We start from the raw sequence: 12,621 nt of genomic DNA, 5'->3' as shown, positions 1-12,621 counted from the left end.
ACTGTTGTATTGAACAAAACACACCAGTATTCATGCTCTCTATGCAAAGCTACGGTAACTACCATTTCTCTGTTATTTTCTTGTGCATGAATAAAAAGCATGAAGTACCATTTTCCTATGGGAATATGTAATATCAGAATTAAGGCAGTGAAGCAGTAATATGGGGGGATTTGATCTCTGTCACTTTCTAAGTATCACAAGGAAAGCAGAAGACTAAAGAGGGAATAGTGATTTTATGTCTAGGAAACTCTGGAAGGATGAATAATTGCACGTAAAGAGTTAGCCAATGAAGATTCTAGATCTATGGCTCTCCCCCTGTTACAGTGCTGAGACACAATGACAGAATTGTCTCTACTGGATAAATTCATAGGCAAGTATTTGCCATCTGTATTATTTAGGTAGGGGGTCAAGCTATGTTATCAGAGGTAAAACTTTTGTCTTTAAGATCAACAATGGACATTTATGGAACTTACAAGGGTAGAGACTGTTAGGGAAAGTGACAAAGGGATAAAAATTTACATTTAACTTCTTTTTTAATATGAGCAATGCTGTCTCTGTCTCTTGCTGATTTTAACAGACTTTAGTAGCAAAAGCCTGTTTTATCAATGTTTATAATTTCTTTTAGTTTTTAAGGCTAGTTGTAGAAATTCAGTAAACAATATGCACAAATCTTTTTCCCTTGATACACTGCACTTGGAGGTAGAATAACAATTTCAAAGAGGACATTGAGATATGCAGAGAAGGTCAAATCAGTGTTTCTTTTAGAATATATGTATTAAAAGACAAGAACATTTTGTTATTATTTCCTAAAAAAGACCTGAAAAGCTTCATGGAATACAAAAGCTCACCTTCTAAGAAACATTGAGACCTTCCTGTAACAAAGAACAATAAAACCTATTAGCCCTGTTCACTGCTGTACATATTATGAATAATTTTCTCCTCTTTACTTTAAATTTAATTTTAAAATGCAATTAAAATGCACTAAATATTTTAACCTGGTAAGGAAATCAAGTAATGAAGATCATAAAAATACAATTCTTTAATGACTTGCCTAAGAAAACTGAAAACTTGGGGAATAAACTAAGAGTTCTGTACAACCCAGCTTCAGGGGCCTAACCTGAACATGATCCTTCAGAAAGCAATCATTAACTGCAAAGCAGTACCATTTATCACCTCAGTAAAGGTGGAGAAACAATATCAAGCATTTGGAATTAACCTATCCCTTCAGCATGTTAAATGGGTCAGACTAATCATATTCCATGGCAGTTTTATATTATGAACACAAGATCCATTTTCAGCTTTTTCACAGCATTTGAACAGAATACCAGCTACCTCAAATTAAATGCACAGAAATACACGTATGATGCAATTAAGTTAACACATTGTGAACAGATTTACGGCCTACATTTTTTTTTTATACAGGCAGTCTGGAATCAAGAGGTAACATATGACAAAACACAAAATATCCAGGAACTGACTAATACAATGCCAGAAGTTGGCTCACAAGATAACAGTGCTGCCATGAGCTGCCTGTGGTCTTGCATTTACATTAAAAACTTCAAGCACATGCATTCTGTTAAATAACAAAAGAGCACGGGTTCCTCTGCATTGAGTGTCCAAGCATGGCTTCAGAAAAGCATGACTTGCCTTCAAAACTCAAAAGACTGATAAGCAATTAAGAGATGAACTTTCTACTCTCAAATTAGGATTTTTCTTAATGTATTAAACTATTCAATCTCATATTTAAGAAATTGCACCAGTCTGACTATTTAAACTGCTGAGCATTCAGCAGCTTGCATTTAGTTTTACTGGAGGTGGTAAGAACTACATGTTCTGGAAAGCCAGGCTTTGGGTTTCCTCATGAGAGGCTCAGGATGCAAACATTGTTCAAATGGTTTGATTGAGCAATCTTGGCCCTCAGCTTAGAGCATAACCTGCCAGACAAATGGGAGTGTTGACATTTTTGCCATACCTGAAGAACTAGAATTTCAGAAAATAGGAAGAGGTTTTTTGTCCAAAGGCAAAGACTCCTCTGATTTGAGATCTCACACTGACTTAATCCTGCTTCATAATGGAGAGGTATTTTATAACTACAGCCAAAGTAGCACACAGATGAAAATAACATCCTCTAGCTAACTTTGTTTTATAAGATTACTTTGGAATTTCTGTGCTAAAATTAGTAGAAACAGTTCAAAGCTCTTTCTTGAGAAAGAAAAAGTTCTTTCTTGAGAAAGAAACAAACCTCTTCCACACAAATCCTACAGTGGTAGAATACCAATTTTTTGCAGGAAGAAAGAGCAAAAAAGTAAATTGCTCAATTTGACTGGTTTGTTGGCATAATAATGCACTGAAGCAGCACAGTGGAGGATTTGTTGGACAATTTTCTCCACTGAAACTGTCAATTCACTCTGAAGCTTAGTGCTGATGGATATTATGGATTGGTATGGATTTCACTGCTCCAACCATCTGAAAGGTCACTCAACAAACACATCAGGAGTAACCTATTGTTCTTGCCACTGACAATCAGACTGCTGTTTTGACAAGTCTTTATCACAAACCTTTTCTTCAAGAATCACATGGAAATCTTTGCTTTGTGTCAGAATTAAAAGCTGGCACCTTAGGCGTTCACTGAAGCAGTCTTAGTAGCTCCTTGGATCACACTTGCAAAGCTGTAGAAGCCCGAGAATCTCATAGTGCATGGATCACACCTGACATCTATCAACTATAGCACTGAGTAGAACCATAGAATCATATAACTATTTAGACCTTTAAGATCAACAAGTCCAACCATTATCATAGCACTGACAACAAACCACTAAACCATCCCCTTAATCACTACATCCACATGGCTTCTGAATACTTCCAGGGATGGTGTCCCCATCAACTAGGGCAGCTTACCCAATGCTAACTCACTAAAACCTCCTTTCAGGTAGTTGTAGAGAGCAATAAGGTGTCCCTTCAGCTTCCTTTTCTCCAGGCTGAACAACGCCAGTTCCCTCAGCCACTCCCCCATAAGACTTTTGCTCTGGACCCTTCACCAGCTTCATTGCTCTTTAGACACACTCCAGCACCTCAGTGTATCCCTTGTAATGAGGTGCCCCAAACTGAGCACAGTATTTGAGGTTTGGCCTCACCAGTGTCAAGTACAGTGGGGCAATCTCTTTCCTAGTCTTGCTGGCCAGCCTATATCTGATATGAGCCAGAATGCTTTTGGCCTTCTTGACCACCTGGGAACAAGCTGGCTCAGATTCATAGCTGGATGAGCAACACGCCCAGGTCCTTTTCCATCAGGCAGCTTTCCAGACACTCTTCCCCAAGCTTGTAGCATTGCATGGGGTTGTTATGACCCAAATGCAGGACATGGCACTTGGCCTTCCTGATCCTCATACAATTGGCCTTAGCCCATCAATCCAGCCTGTCCAGATCACTCTGTAGAGCCTTCTTACCCTCAAGTAGAATAACAATCCCACTCAAGTTGGTGTTGCCTGCAAACTTACTGAGGGATGCACTCGATCCCCTCATCCAGATCATTGATAAAGATATTAAATATAACTGGACCCAGTACGGAGCTCTGGGGAACACCAATTGTGACCAACTGCCAACTGTGTAGGTGCCCTTCAGTTGGGCTACTGATCCCATCACCTTTTTGGGAGCAGAAGCCCTAATTCCTATCTGACCATTCTCAGGCGCTGTCATGGTTTCTAACACGTCAATAACACTGGTGTCTTCGCTGCTGCATGGATCTCCATCCCCTATCTCCACTGAGGTGACAGACTGAAGGACTACCATCACTCAAGCACTTGCATGCCACCCCCAGGCTTATCTCTAGTGAGCCTAGTTTTATCCCTTTCTCCTTTCAAAACTAGTTTAAAGCTCTTTTCAATGAGCCCTGCTAACTCCTGTCCAAAGATACATTTCTCCCTTTGCGACAGCTCTGTTGCCAGCAGGCCTGCAGTCATGTAAACTGACCCATGACCAAAAACCTCCAAGTTCTGCCAGTATAATCTTTTTAGTTTAATCGTTACAGTTCCATTTTGAGATCAGGTGAAAAGAACTCAAGCTGTTATCCCCAGTGTACAAATATGTTGGACTACTTTCTTTTCTCACCAAAAGACAGCTGTTTCAGCTGTAAAAATGAAGCTTTTTTGCTCAAAAAAAAAAACAACAACCTGTGGCAAATAAAAATTGATGCATTGAAACTATGACCTATTGCTTTATGGAGAAAGAAGAAAACCATACAAAAATGTAGTATTGGCTGTAGCAGACCATACAAAGATGTAGTACTGGAAAATAAATAAGTACCTCTCATTAAATTTTGGCATTTCATTTTGTGCTCTCAAGTTAAGAGTGGATTAAAAACACCCACATAAATCACAATTTTAGTTTTATAATTTTAAATGCGCTAACTGCTGCAAGAAAGATACTTCAAATGTTAATTTGTCTAACAGGCTGTTATAAAGATTTCATGTCTACCTGTAGCTCCAGCTTACTCTTTATTAAACATAGAGAACTTTTAAAAAGCATAAAGATCTAAACAGAAAATCACAGAATTAGGTTGGAAAAGATCTTTGAGATCATGAAGTTCAATCCTAAAAATATCAAAGATCAATTATGAAATCAATTTCCTGAGTACTTACATTCACCTCTCAAGCAGGAGTGATTTTTAGATTGACATGGATTAAAGAGCTGACTAGGAATAGCTCCGACCCTTTACTCCACTGCATGAATATAACATGCATGTACAGTCTATTTATAAATGTACAGTACATCTATATGTATCTAAATATATAACATGCATGTACAGTTACCTATAACTTAAAGTTATTAATACTATTTCCTGTAGACGGCCAGTTAGATTTCTGGTACTTAATGATACAGGAAGCTTACTAAAGAAACATTCCTTAAAAGGACATTAAACTTTCCCTTCTGTGCACTGATCATTAACAAACATCACTTTCTCTCTCCTCACTCCCCCAAGAAAAAAAATGCAATTACAGCGACATTCATGAAAACAAGTCCTTACTGAAACTCTCAGTTAAACAGCTACAACTGCTCTCTAAGGTCACTTTATGTACTAAAGAAATGGTTGTGGGAAATAATAATATGTATAGACACATGAACTGTTGTAGAAAGTATTTCACTGGTCCTGCAGAGTGGACAAGTCCAATTTTAGCATTTGGAACTTCCTGAACAGGTCTTGTTATTCTTACAAAACTTAAGAATATGTAATTTTGTTTTGTGAAATATGGGGGTTATATTTTACTCTTACATTTCTGATAAACCTATTCAAAACAAACAAGTTTAACAACAGCAACAACAAAAATTAAATCAGTATATTATGCAGTTGAAATGCTGAGGAGGGTCAAATCATTGAAGAGATGTAAGTCACTGGCTAAGAACCCTGAGCCAAAATCAGTTTGCTGCAGATCAGATGCAACATAATCCTGGTACAAAAGGAATTTTTTCTTTAGTTCAACTCAAACACCTAATTCTCTTTAATAATTAACTCATTCTAGATTAGGAATTTGAAAAGAAAAAAAAAGCATGAAAGCTTATTATCTTCTTCTCTACGGTGTCTTTGGAGAAGATGACATCTAGTTGCACTCAAGGTGCTAAGAATGTAGCAAAGAGTGATCAGTTAAATTTTCTGAATACCAACAGTACATGCCTTGTGGAATGAGCTGGTTGCCAGTGGAAACTAAAATTGGTTTGATTAGCTTATATTTCTGAATTTATGATCTAAACTACTGCAAAATTTTTCTCATTGTTTATGAGCATTTTTAACATTTCAATGTTTATCTAAAAGCATTTGCCCCAAAGGTATTTATAATCTAGTATACAAGAAAAGTACTTTTTGTCTTTCTGGTATTGACAGTGGTAAAGAAGATGAAAAATTTGTGTATAGAGAGTCCTCTAGAACCAAGAGCCTTCAGACAAATAACCTTTTTCAGCAAGTTTCACTGAATGATAATAGACATAATTAGGGGAAACCCCATCAGCAGGGAACTAGCTAGGAAGAAAACCTCCTAAGATGACACAGTGAAGAATCTACATGTTGTGAAGACTGAAAAGTCAGGTCTCCCATTACACTAAGTTTTGAAAGCTCTAAGGTTTTTAGGGAATTTATGAGCCAAATAAGTCTGTGTAGTCAAGGGAGGTGGTGTGGTTAAGATACTGTTGGATATAAAAGTTGGAGTTAAAAGGCCTGGGGAAAGAAGTACTAAGCTGGGGAAAAAACAGCTTCTACTGATTCACATAGTATTCATAGGCAAGAACCAAGAGGTGGGGTTAAACTAGGCTATCCCATGAATTTCAGTTAGTCTGATTTCAAAAACACAGAATGAGACTAAGTGCCCCTTCTGCAAAAAGCAAATAGAAATGCAACCTACCTGAAGGGCTATGGTACAACCTAGATAAAGGAACAGTTAGAATACTCTCTAATTGGTTTTCTCCTCGAGCAGGTTCTTGAGAATAGTGAGTCAATGAAAACCAGTCAATGAAAATGAATGTTACAGGAAAACAACTGAAAAATGTAAATGCAAAAGCATTCTAAAACTGACTAATTAAATTCAAAGCACTTGGTCATTAAATAATTATTAACAGTGGTTGTTGACATACAGATAAGTTAACAGAAGTTTGGGGACCTCAAATCATTTGGGACTCCGTAAAGCAAGTACTCCAAAACTCCCAAAACATCTTTTCTAAACTCAAGAGCTGGGTTTCTTTAGAAAGTGAAAAATACACTTTAGACGTGAAAAATACACACACAAACGAAAAACTTTCATTTTAGTGAAAACACTAAAATGGTGAAAATAAAACTCAGGATGGAACATGATAACAATGCCAGGATCTATTAATATAACTCTCATTCCCACTATGACCTCACAAGTTGAGCGCTTTCCTTCAGCATCTCCCATTCTAGTGCCTAAGTAACTTTTATTTTCAGCAGGGTAACCTCTGAGTCCTTATGAAATATGTTCTTTCCACTGTCTCTGAGGAAGGGGTGTTTGTCCCCTACTTTTTGAGAAGTCTTAGTCTCTGTCTGTCTCTGATGGTTTCAGGCTGCCAAGCCTCAGTTTTCACTCTCTGTCCTTCCATGCACTGTATAAAATCTCCCCCCCACAAACGCCATCCTTTCTTAATGATCCCATCTTTCTCAAGTGTAGCCTTTTGGAGAAGGTGAACAAGGAGCTCCCTCTGATATGCAGTCACATGCATTTCAAAGTAACACAGTAAGGTAAAAACACGAATCCTCCACAATCCTACTGCCTTCAATCCCATTAATAACTCTGAGAGAGACCAAATAATCAATCCACGCTAATGAAGTTTCTGTCTCTGTTTCTCTGTAGTTTCTGGGCAGAAATTTTCAAGCCCATCCTAGAAATTGCTAATTTCTCACAGAAGATGAGTTGGGGTTGCTAAAAAAAAAAAAAAGGATAACATTGTTCGGGGGGGGGGGGGGGGGGGAAAGATGTAAAAATGCCCACCACATTGGTCTAAACTCCTATGTGCTCCTGTAATAAGCTGTATCCCTAGGGGAAAAAAAGCTGTCTTTTGAAAGTATAGTATTAAATGTCAGATTAATTACAGACATAACCTGAAATCATTAGGGCTTTCTTTCTAAACTAGCTGCATATGTGATGCTTGGATTCCTACATGTGGCATTTTCAGATCAAAACCAGAGAGAAAATATTGTGCTTTATTATTGTGTGCCATTTTTTGAAAGAATGACTCAGGCATTGATATTTAGGCTACTTTCAAGTCAAATATTTAAAGCCCACATCCTAACCATAAGCACACTTACTGACATATTGGAAGGTCACTGGAACATGAGAAGATAGAGGTCTGAGCAAAAGACCTGCACAATAAATATCTTCTGCATTGGAGGAAAGGCAACTATAAGAAGATTGAACTGTTTTCTTGTATTTTCATCAAAGTACTGAACAGATTCCAAACAGTTTCAGATGTATTAAAAATCAGGCCCATGGCATTTTCCTCTTGTGCATTCATATTTCATTAGGTGCAATGACTTTATCTTTTCTCCAGTTAAAAATGCCATTCATATTGGCTGCTATACTTACTCTTTCATAGTCACAATATAGCCATATTCTTTCTCCTCAGAAGACTTTACTTCAAGTTGTAAGCCTTGTCCCATATTATTCTGAGGCTTTCCATGGGAGTTTCCATCCTGCATTAAAGAGTCCTTAATCCAGTAGCGGGTTTCATTTGGGTCTTTAAAGTCAGATTCACTGTTCTTTGCAGCTGTCAGTTCCCTTGTGAAAGTCTCGCTTTTAACATCTTCCACACCAGCATTTACTTCTTCTGAGGAAGAAGAGCCAGTGTCTTCAGATTTCTTGGTTTCTGTCTTAGGAGATTTTTCAGGTGTAAGATCTTCAGGTATATTTTCAGGTAATGCATTCTCATTCAAGAAGTTAACTAGTCTTGAAGTATTCTGTAAATATTATTTAAAAATAGTATTATTATCTTTAAAACTAAACACAGGAATGGTATACTGAACTCAGTCTGGATGCAATCTTTCAAACTCTAATTGATATGGTGGAGTCCATTCAATATACATGTCGCGTGGCCATTTTTTAAGTTTCTCAAAAATGGCTGAATATTGGACATAAAACTACAGGATATGGTTCAAAGCTTATGAGGAATATTGCAGAAGTAATCTGGATTAAAATCCCAAATTTGGTGTTACCACCTATGGTATGAGATGGAATGCCTGGAGCTTTAGAAATACCTCTGATATTCAACAATTTGGAAGTAAAGTGTGAAAGTGAAGAATGACAGATCTCCTGAAAGGAGAGGAAATCTTGAATCTTCCCACAAACCTATGCCCTCAGAAGGAGTATGTTTACTTATTTGCTTCTGAAAACCAGACAGATTATCTGAGCAAGGGTGCTTACATTCCCCAAAACCAAGAATCAAGGGGCAGATGAAAGAAGGATGTTTTCATGAACACCTCAATACTCAAAATCTACTAACCTAAGGAAAAGCCTGAATTTGGCTGAACTTTGGGATCTGTTATGAATTCTGTCTATCAATGAAAGAAAGGCAAAACAGGACTTGACTTTGCTTTTTTGTACTGGAAAAAAAAAACAACTGGGTGAGATTTAAATAAATGCTCATTACGTGCATCAACAACAATATGCCTTCAATACCCAATGCTGAGGTATTGAATTGTATGCACAGAAGACACAAAACAGGCATTGTATTTCAGAAGTATGCTTTTAAACTTCATATTCATATTTTAAACTGCATATTAACCTGACATTCTGAGATGGAATACTTGTTTTGGTACTCTACCTCTTTATCAGTTCTTGCAGTGGCTTCATGCACTCCAATGTCTGTAGGACACGAAAAGCACAAATACATAGTTATGAAAGGAAAGCACTATATATGAAGCAAACCCCGCCTATAGGCTACTTTTAGTGGTGGCCTTTTCATGCATTGTAAACATTAAGACATCAAAGCTGAAAGGGCAGACTAAAGAGCACTGCATAATTCAGTATTGTTTTTCTAACCCTACTTTGATAGCAAATTAATACAAGATCAATAGACTGAGTACTTCAAGAGCAAATGTAATAGTGTTATTTTGCTAATTAAGTGTTCAATCTTCATATCAGTTTATCAATATCTAAGAAAAAGAAACATTAAGGTAGCTCTAGCTATCTGAGTTGACATTTATAGTAAAGAAAAAGGAAACATACATTTCTCATACTGATTTTGCTGGAAGACAACTTATTTTAATAGATATGATCTACCAGTATCATGTTGCAGCTTAACTACTGTTAGCTGATGATACGAAGTCACATCATTAACTTCGGTTAAATAATGCTGGCTTTGATTTAGGAACTGAGTCTTATTCATCTTTTGCAATAAGATTCTGGACAAACCCTCAAGTCTGATCATTTTAATCTAAAAAAAGAACTGGCAATTAAAATAAACAGAATATTCCTAACTAGTAAAGATTTCAGTATATCACCAAGAAAAAAGAGAGCAAGTAAAATTCACTGTTTATGATTTATAGCATATGTAGTATTTGGTGTCCTAGATATCATAAGATTCCGAAAATACAGAATGGGTGTGTGGCAACTTATGCCCCACTGTGGTATCAACTTATTAATGGCAATTACTGTAGCTACTGAATCTGCATCATCAGGAAAATGTGTGTCCAGACAGAAGCAAATAACCATAATAACTCTTCTAGTTCCCTAAGCAGGAAAAGGAATGAGCAGTTTTCTACCTACACCTAAGATTTTGTACTGCAAGTAATTGTGGCACACTAAAGAATGACTATCTGTAAAACATATTTTTTCCCCACATATTTCAAAACAGATTCTTGGAATGTAATAGTTTTTCATTTTAATTTTTCTTAAAAATTTCATTTTAAAGAAAGGGAAATTAAGACCACACAGCATAAAGCAATTTTTTTTTCAATATAAGCGGGTGTGTAGGTTTATTTTGTTTGTGAAGCTTGACACCCAAAGGTTCACAAACAGATGCATTTTCATAAATAATGTATCTGCAATAAAAAGAAAGCAAAGCTAAAATTCTGCAGCCTTTTGAGGGGAAAATAGAGAAACTTCCCTTCCAGTCTCCTCTAAAGCTTATTTTAGAAAGTCTAGCCCAAATATGAAAAACTAAAGGAAAATTAGGGTAGCTATCTTTTGCTGTACTTAATTCTTAGAATCAATACCTGGTATATTAACACTGTTTTCCATTAATCCAGTCTGAATCTCTGCCCTTCCTTGAGCATCTCCTGTCCTCGTTTGTGCTTCTGTTTTGTTTTCTTTAGTTTTTCCAGCACCCTCTTCAGTTTCTTCCTGAATGTCAACAGTTTGAATTGCATTGGCAATAGTATCAGCAATCTCATCCAGTTCTGTTGAGCTGAGATTCTCCACATTTACTTGGTGTTTCTCTAGGTCCTTCAAGACAACTTTAATAAGTGTCTCTGGATCACAAAAAAAAACATAAACACAAGATTTAGTTGCATACATGAAACATACGTGCTTGCGTCAGTAAATATCTTTCATTTTTCCTAAAAGATATCTTTTCCTTCGAGAAGAGCGTCTGTTTTCCAAAGGAGTGTATACACATTCATGATGCCATCTTTACAGAAAATGCAGTGTTATAAATGGGTGCTAGAGTTTATGATAAGGTGACTTCATGACAGGCACTGGCAGATGTATGCCACTTCAACCCAGCAAGTTGTCCTAAAGAGAGGGGAATAAAGCTGTCATTTTTTCTTCACAAGAGCTTGTTTCCTAGTCTAAACTGACTCAAAATACTGAGACAAGTGTTAAGGTAGCTTAATGTTTTTTAGCTACAACAAGAGTGCAAATACTACTGTTTATTAGACATCAGGTTTCTTTGGTGATTTGCTTTTTGCAAGGTAAATAGCTACATAGAGTTTTGAGGGAAAAAAGACTCAGATATTTAATCTTTCAAGAAAATACCCCTCTTCAATTAGAAGGGGATATGGATAAATGTCCATTACATACACGGGTATGCAATGGACAAACCTTCTAAACTGTATTGATTTCTCTTGAAAAATATGTATTTTGTCAAAAGTGAACTCTACTGTTTTGGTTTGTTAGCTATGAGCGTTTTACCAGTCACACTGAAGAAAGAAATATTAAGATGATGTTCCAGGACAGAAAAAGCAAACAGACTTACATTTAGTAGGAAAAAAAACCCAAACAAACCAAAAAACAAAAAAACACCAAACCACACCAAAACCAAAACAACAAAACAACCTTGATGCGAGAAAAGTTTTGAAGACAAGGAAACTCAAGGACAATGGATATTAAAGGTGAGTTAAGTGTACATAACAGCTCTTCAGGAAAGTTACTTTTCTGAACTGCATATATTGAATATATCCTTCAGTACCATTTTGCATAATTCTGCAAAACTCAGCCTAAGGTCCCTTGGAGTATGAGACACTAAGTATAGGGCTTACTCCAATATACCCAAACCATTTTCAATCATGCCTCTGCTCTGCTTGTTCATGCTGACAGGAATTTAGTATACATATGAATATGCATGCAAGAAAGAAAACTCACATAGGTAATATTGTGTAAGGAGAGAAAGATAAGGACTGCTTTTAAAACTCTGCTGAATGTATTAGTTTATATATAAGCAGTTTGAAGGCAACATCCAAGGTATTTTCTTATAGTAACATTCTCTTTGTTAATCCTTGTGGTTTGACATGTTCTTCATCATAGAATCATAGAATCGTTAGGGTTGGAAAGGACCTTAAGATCATCTAGTAACAGGTTGTCAACTTTCAGGCTTACATAAAAGTGAATTAAAAAGTAGGTGTGCAAAGGAGAAAACATTACCAGAAAAAGGGCTAAAGAGGAAGTTTGTTTTTCACAGGAAAGGAGGAAGAACTAGACTAGGAAAGGAGAAGTAGCTAGAGACTTCTGCTCTCTTAACTAGGAAGAAGCAGCAGAACATCTGTGATTTTGCAGGGAGACAAAAACACGCGATTATTTGTCACTGAGGGAAAAGAGGCTAAGACCTTGGACGTGTCTGGCAATTTTTGGACCCCAGAGTGTTAGCTGCAGAGATTAGAGCCTGCAGCTGACCATCAGCTTCTCAATGCCA

General features: G+C 36.8%; 1 protein-coding gene across 3 annotated transcripts in view; it reads right to left on the bottom strand.

Annotated features, from left to right (window-relative positions):
• The window catches only part of PTPRN2 (protein tyrosine phosphatase receptor type N2), a 655,166-nt gene that overhangs the window by 397,299 nt on the left and 245,246 nt on the right, over positions 1-12,621 (bottom strand). For all 3 annotated transcript variants that reach the window (XM_057416429.1, XM_057416426.1, XM_057416428.1), the window contains 3 exons: positions 10,709-10,963; positions 9,316-9,356; positions 8,082-8,452 (listed from right to left, as the gene is read on the bottom strand). In XM_057416429.1, the coding sequence (XP_057272412.1) occupies positions 8,082-8,452; positions 9,316-9,356; positions 10,709-10,963 (667 nt within the window). The remainder of the gene's footprint in view (positions 1-8,081; positions 8,453-9,315; positions 9,357-10,708; positions 10,964-12,621) is intronic.

This window comes from Pezoporus wallicus, unplaced genomic scaffold, assembly GCF_028554395.1.
Source record: "Pezoporus wallicus isolate ANWC-B61680 ecotype Strahan unplaced genomic scaffold, APGP_CSIRO_Pwel_v1 contig_3847, whole genome shotgun sequence".
Taxonomy (NCBI): domain Eukaryota; kingdom Metazoa; phylum Chordata; class Aves; order Psittaciformes; family Psittacidae; genus Pezoporus; species Pezoporus wallicus.
The sequence above is the reverse complement of the archived record's forward strand: the minus strand, read 5'-3'. Positions and strand labels throughout refer to the sequence as shown.